At 50.0% G+C, this 6,499-nt stretch overlaps 2 protein-coding genes across 2 annotated transcripts; both read right to left on the bottom strand.

Annotated features, from left to right (window-relative positions):
- GGTG_13470 (hypothetical protein) lies at positions 1 to 2,535 on the bottom strand (the record flags this gene model as incomplete). The annotated part of the gene is made up of 6 exons (XM_009231376.1): positions 1 to 112; positions 207 to 1,240; positions 1,613 to 1,710; positions 1,850 to 1,900; positions 1,976 to 2,024; positions 2,301 to 2,535. 5 exons carry the CDS (start codon positions 2,533 to 2,535, stop codon positions 852 to 854), a joined length of 822 nt encoding a protein of 273 aa, XP_009229640.1. The 3' UTR covers positions 1 to 112; positions 207 to 851.
- A 1,093-nt stretch (positions 2,536 to 3,628) lies between these two features.
- Positions 3,629 to 4,997, bottom strand: GGTG_13469 (hypothetical protein; the record flags this gene model as incomplete). Its single annotated transcript, XM_009231375.1, has 3 exons — positions 3,629 to 3,891; positions 4,520 to 4,763; positions 4,995 to 4,997. The coding sequence occupies 3 exons, from the start codon at positions 4,995 to 4,997 to the stop codon at positions 3,629 to 3,631; spliced, it is 510 nt and encodes a 169-aa protein (XP_009229639.1).
- Between the last annotated feature and the right edge of the window lie 1,502 nt (positions 4,998 to 6,499).

The following is a 6,499-nucleotide window of genomic DNA, read 5'->3' as shown; positions in this document are numbered from 1 at the left end:
ACAACAAGGACCCGACGGAGGCACGCATCTTCAAGAACATCTGCGAGAATGCCGACGTCTGGCGGGACCGGGGACCAATCGACATGACCGAAAGTGAGCGAATGCGTATTCCCTTGGTCGAGGGATAGCAGAACTAGGGAGTTAGGCTTTTGAACCGCCCATATCCGGTGTCACGGAAGGACAAAGACGTGATAGACACCACTCACGACAAGCTCAACCAGCAGGGCCACTTGGAGCCAGTCAACCATGCAACGCCGTTCGCCTTCCCGTGCTTCGTGGTCTGGCGGGTTGCTCGCGGAAAAGTAAAGAGCCGAGTGGTGGTGGATCTACGCCAACCGAACAAGGTATCGGTGCCGGACACATATCCGCTGCTGCTCCGGCAGAACGCCGTCGATTCCTTGCGAGGCAAGCGTTGCGCTGTTACGGAATCACGGAAAACAAAGAGACAAGCTGCGATAGTTGACACATGAAAAGCGACTATCTAAAAGTAGTGTTAAAAGGTGACGAAGGTGCAAAGCACCGCCGTCGCGTCGCAGAGTTTTCTGCACGCAGTTCAACCAGTCACGTGACCCTCCCGGTCTAGAGTGGAGCAGCCGCCTGCAAGGCGCGCCACTCCACAACACCCCCCCCAAACTTTGGTAGTTATACGAAGCAGATCCAAAAATACATGTCCAGACAAAACAAGCCCCAGGGCGCCGAAAAATAAGCTTATTTTAGGTCCACAAACCGGCAGTGGTGCTAAAAAACTTGAAAACCGCTACAACCGGACTGGCCCCTAGGTTGAGAGCCATCACAAAGTTGAGGCCAGTAAAGCGCATGTCACCCTCTTACACTCTCTCAAACTGAGCCTTCTAGTGCTCGTTCTTGAAGCGGGAAAAAACGCCGACGTCCATGGGCTGTATTAGGTGCGGCGAGTGCGCCGGCAAAGTGACCAACTGGATATTGAACCGCAGGCAGTAGTCAATTATCGGTTTATCAAGTACCCAGTCTACCGTATGCTCCGCTTCTTTGCAACATTTGTGAATCCCGGAAACAACGGGCGGGTGACGGCGCGACCGAAGGAGAGCTGCCGCCTCGTGGATCTTGTCGAAGCCGATGAAGGGGTGCCAATTAGTAGTAGATATCAAAGTTATCATATTGATGGTGAGAGGAGGCCGGAGGCCGGTGCCCCTCTGCAGAGAGAAAACCCTGCAGAGGTGCCCCACCTCGTGGGTGCCCGGGCCTCCAGAAGTGGGACCTCCTGCCCACTTCTCTATCTAATCTTCTATCTAATCGTCACTGGCCCTGCTGGCCGTGACAGATCTCCTCTTTGGTGGCCGGCCGACTTATCCAGGCCTCCTTACTGGCCTCTTGTTGGCCCAATGGGCCTTCCGTTAGTCACAGAGGTGATCCCCGTGTGACAGTGGGCAGCCTGGCGTGGCTCGTGCTCCTAGTCACTAGCAAGAGGCATGTGACATTTGTCATTTCAACAGTACATGCCTCGGAACAGAGGAGTAGGGCAGTCCATGACGCGCGCTGAAGGACCGGATAGATCCGACGCGCCCCCACATAGGACGGGCATTTCCGGCCCAAAAGGTCGCGTTTTTGCCCATTTATCCGAGCCTGCACGTACTGGCGTGCAATCTTGACAGAGCGGTAACGTCATGTTTCGCCACCGTTGTTGGGATCGTTGGTAAAGTGCCGGTAAGTAGCAACGCGTTGGCACGTGAACTGGGAAAAATAGGTGGCGCGGCTAATTTGGTGTAGAGAAAGTTGCCAATTGTTTACAGTCGAGTCAACTAATTACCGGTCCCATCTCTAAAGGGGGTCCACATTGTGCAATCCCAAGTACCGACAAACACAGCCTTACTGCAATTGTGTCGCCGCTACTGCGGATCTCGCGCTAGCCGCACCGCCCGCACTGGCCAAAGGGTATAATTAGCATAGGAACAAATGGTATAGGAGCTCGGCAGGCATCAACTGGAACATGACGTACCGCAACATCAATGCGATTCCTCGTAAAGATTTATTTCTTAACATAAACGCTATATAAACGTTAAAGGGCTTGTTTTTCGTTCAAACCAGGAAGTCCTACCAATTCCGCTGCAAGGTTTTATAAGGAGGCCACCAACCCGTAACAGGACATGCTAAGTAAATAATTTATCCACCCCCAAAGTAACTACAGCTTTCTTTTCTCCGGCCACTAAGTCTTGTTTGTAAACATGGTTTTATTTTTCATGTTTTAAGTAGGCTTAACGTGCCGATAAAAAACCATGCATTCTCTTTTATCGTTTAGCAAATGCAGTACGGTATCACGTTACTTGCGTACTGGCAGCAGTCAGGACCGCCGCAGTTCGCGATCACCTGCAACCTGCCGGTATTATCGCAAACAAAGACTGAGCTTGACCGGAAATTGTTTTCTCTAATCCCGCACGACCAGTCCCCATAGTTGCAACGCGCGGCCGGCGCCTGCCTGGCCGCGACCGTGGCATTGGTGGCGGCGGTGGCAGACGTGGTGGCGGAAAAAAGGGTGGTATGAACAGCGGAAAAGCGCATGGTTGCTACTAGATCAGGGGGCGGTCGAAATAGAAGGGGTGATTAGAGTGTCTCTTATATGTAGCAAAATCTAGAAGGTAGCTAGAATTGGCCTAAAGGCATTTGGCGCACAAAGCATAATTTCATGGCGCCGCCGGCCTGGCCTTAACTTTTACGGAAAGGAGCTCCCTTACGTTTTCTTAATTCTTTATGTAGCTGTTTTTTTTAACATCGGTTTGCAAAGCCTTGCCGTAAAGCCAAATGGCACTGAAGATTAAAAGTATCATTTTAAGAAATGTGTTAACAAGCATCACAAGGCTGTTAACTACTAAAACAAAGCCGGTAGCCAGCACAAAGCCAGTGACAAGTGCCCAAAAGTCAAGTTTTAAAACTCCTGCACGGTTTAATGCCATTTGAAGCTTGCGGTTAGGGCTAAACAGGTAAACGTTGGAAGGCAGATAAACAAGTTAAAAAGAGAAAGTAGAATAGGACGTACTAAAGGTGATTACAAAAGTAGCATTAAAGGCTGATACAGTGGCAAAGATTAGGTCGTGATGCGCCAAGGTTAAACTTATTAAGTCACGGTTACGAATTTTAAATTGTGGCTTTAAAAGTCGCCAAGGATTAAAATACCGTCATTAGTATACTTTTTTAGCTTTAAAGGTTGAGTTATCCTAAGCTGGCCTTCAAAGTGTCACGGCCATGGTCGAAGACTGCAGTCAATTGGCGCTACGAACGAAGATTCTAATCTAGTGGAGAAGGGAAGGAAAGAGGGGATTCCGGTGTTCGGCGCGCGTTCAGCGCGCCTTGATTATGGTCCCTCGTGTGGGTTCTCGTCTGTGGGTTAAGGCCTGCGGGCCTTGACTCAGATCGTCACACAAGGCTTCATTGAAATTTTGTAGCCATTTGTTATAAAGTGGCGGTGTAAAAGCACGCAGTGGGTCAAATGGTTGTAGCTGATATTGAAGATTCTTCTAAGGAAAAAAAGGCCCGAAGGGCCGGATCTGCCTGGCGGGGTAAATACAGGAAGAGGTCACGTGACCAAGCACGTCACTCCCCTTGCGTGCGGTCACGAGTGCCGGGCCTCCAAAAGAGCTATCTCCGTCCTCGGAGATCAAGACTTGTGCTTGTGTAGTCTCTCTCGTCCAGACTTCAGCGCGGCGATGCGGGCGCGATCCGTTTCGTACTTCTCCACCTTCTTTGCTCCCTCCAGGTCCTCGACCGTTTGCCACGTGCAATCCTTGAGGTCGTAGCCAAGCCATTCACCTTGTACTTGTAGTCTGACGCGTACTCGACTGGGCCGGGCGTCTACCGAAGTCGTTGTCCTTAGAGACGTTGTACCGAAGGAGGTACTGTATGCTGACAACGGGGTGGATCCTGTCACGATCAGGGCGAGTAGGCTTCGCAGCCAGGTTCAATTGATGCTATGGACGAAAGACTCTTCTATGGGAGGGAAAAGGGAAAGGGGCGCGGAGCGCCGAACACGCGATGCGGAAGAAAAGGTGGTGCGGCGTTTTATCGCACGGGCTGTTCCGCGGCGCGTGCTCACGTGGATCTCTGCGCTGTGCGGTGAACTGCCCTGGGCCGTCACAGATCCTGGACGGCGAAGCCGAGAAAAAGGAGCAACCGAACACCTGAGCGCATCCCAGCACTCGGCTGACCGGCTTAAACGGAACAGGCAAGTCAATACACTGCAGCCTTCGACCCGCGACCGTTGGCAGAATATGGAGCGGCAAGGCGATCGCTGCCCACTTTTTTTTTATCGAGAAAAATTCCGACCCAAGGCAGTTTGTCAAGTACTGGTAACAACCAACCCCGGGTCGATTATAATACGTTCTCGCCCGTGGCCCTAATGTTACATCGGGGTGTTAAAATGCTGGCAGGGTGGGTGAACTAAAGGCCGAAGCAGTTTGGCTGCTATGGAGTTGGCGTGGCCGGCGGGGGGGTCGGCATCACAAAAGGGGTGGTGAAATATGCAGTTAATACGTCGGGCAGCCAGGCTAACCTTGGCGACGATTAGCCTTATGCCGCAATTGGAACAAACGCGGCCACACTAAGACTGCACAGGCGAAAATGGCTGCTCGCGAAATCCAATGTGGGGGGGTGAAGTATGGGTGAAGTAGGGGTGTAGGGGTGAAGTAGGGGTGAAGTAGGGGGTGGCCGCTGGCCGCGCTCGTGGTGCCAGCCCATTTAGCCACTGTGCTGACCTGGTCGGCACTGCCAAGGGCGCTCAAGTTTCGCAGTCGGTGCTGCCAAGGGTGTCTAAGTTTGCGCTTCATTGCCTAGCCGAATTGGGCAATATGGCGCTGCGCCCAGCTCCACAACGTGTCACCCTCCCTGGCGAAGTACCTTCGCTGCTTTGCGTTGCGGGTAGGGTCACAATTTTCCACGGGCATTTTCTCACCCCCAACCGCCTTGCACGGGGGTTATGCTGGTTAGCAGTAATGATCGGGCACTAGATAGTGTGCAGTGGTACGTACCATGCTGTAAGGTTAGCACATTGGCGACGGACTCGGTCACCCACCCGATACAATTTATCGTTACCGGCTGCATGTTTTTAAGCCCAAAGAACATAAAGTTATTATGAAATGGATGGCTTGTGCAGTCGCCCGGCTTTTACAGGTTATAAGATTAGAATTGTTAATGCCGTGGGTTCTCCTTTCGCTTCTTGGGTTTGTGCTAAAAGATATCCTCCCGCATAAAAATTTAGCCGCCAATTAATGTTTTATGCTAAGGAGAATCCTTTTTACAGCAGATATATGGTGGGTTCGTGTGTTCGTAGTTTGTGTGTTCGTAGGTTCGTGTTACAGGTGCACGGCTTATACTGCATCGAATTTTAATAAACAAAGATGTAAGTAATGGAACGACCTTTTTCACAACTGCACGCAACGACAAAAACGCACGATGCCAAGTTCCGGCACATAACATATAAGGTTTATGTTCATTTAAATGCCGTTAAAATAACGGGAGCCAGTCCCCTTCTTGGAGGCTGCCTCATCTTACATAACAATTTTCGGCATTTGCTGGTAATGAGCCATTAGCCTAGCCTATTGCCCCCACCTTCATCGATACTCTCCACCTTATAATTCGACACTGCCAACCCCGACCTCCGATTCCAGCGCAAAGGCCTGAACTTTGCGCTAAGGCATGCAGGAAATCGTTTAAGCATAAAGACTTGCCCTTGCCGCCTTGAAAATGCTCGTTTTTTAAAGAGAATCACCATTGAATCCAACGGCTTTTCCCCTCATCTTCACAAGAATTTAAGCTATCAACATTACAACCATATTTCCAGTTGTTCTTTTTTACCCCGTTTATATATATCTTTACAGGGTATTATTTACCTTTTCTTTTTTCGCCCACCACACCCGCCACAGCAAAAACCAACAAAAAGTATTACCGACTCGCCGCGATTCCCCATTTCCCCTATATTCCTACCGTTTGCAGTAACACCTATTCACTTGTTCTATCCCTGTCCTTTCACGTCTTTACCTATACATTTTTAAACAGAAAACAAAACTCTTTTCGCATTCCTCACACTTTACCCATAACAATTATACATGGGTTTACCCTTATATATCGACCCCAGCACCGGCAAACGCTCCGAACAATACGAAACGCTCCGCTATTTCGAGGTTTACAACGAAGGCCTACCTACCGACTTCGACGTAAATCCCTCCCAAAATCACCAAAAGCTCCACAGATTCTACTGTGCAAGCCACGATCGTCACGGCCCTATTACACTTACAGTATCAGAAAACCTGCTTCAATATCCCCATTTATCTACTCTTTTTTCCCAATTTGTTTCCACTTCTAAACACGAAAAAATTCTTGCGGGAGAATTTTCAAAACAACATTCTTTTGTTTTCGAAGTTTCTGGATTCGCGTGGCGACCGAACCTACCGCCACGCCAAGGCCTTTACGCACAAATCCCACAAATATCGTCCCTTGCACAAAAAGAGGCTCGCACATTCCTTGATTCTGTGGA

This window comes from Gaeumannomyces tritici, assembly GCF_000145635.1.
Source record: "Gaeumannomyces tritici R3-111a-1 unplaced genomic scaffold supercont2.14, whole genome shotgun sequence".
NCBI classification, from domain to species: Eukaryota; Fungi; Ascomycota; class Sordariomycetes; order Magnaporthales; family Magnaporthaceae; genus Gaeumannomyces; species Gaeumannomyces tritici.
This window is presented reverse-complemented; position numbering and strand designations above follow the sequence as displayed.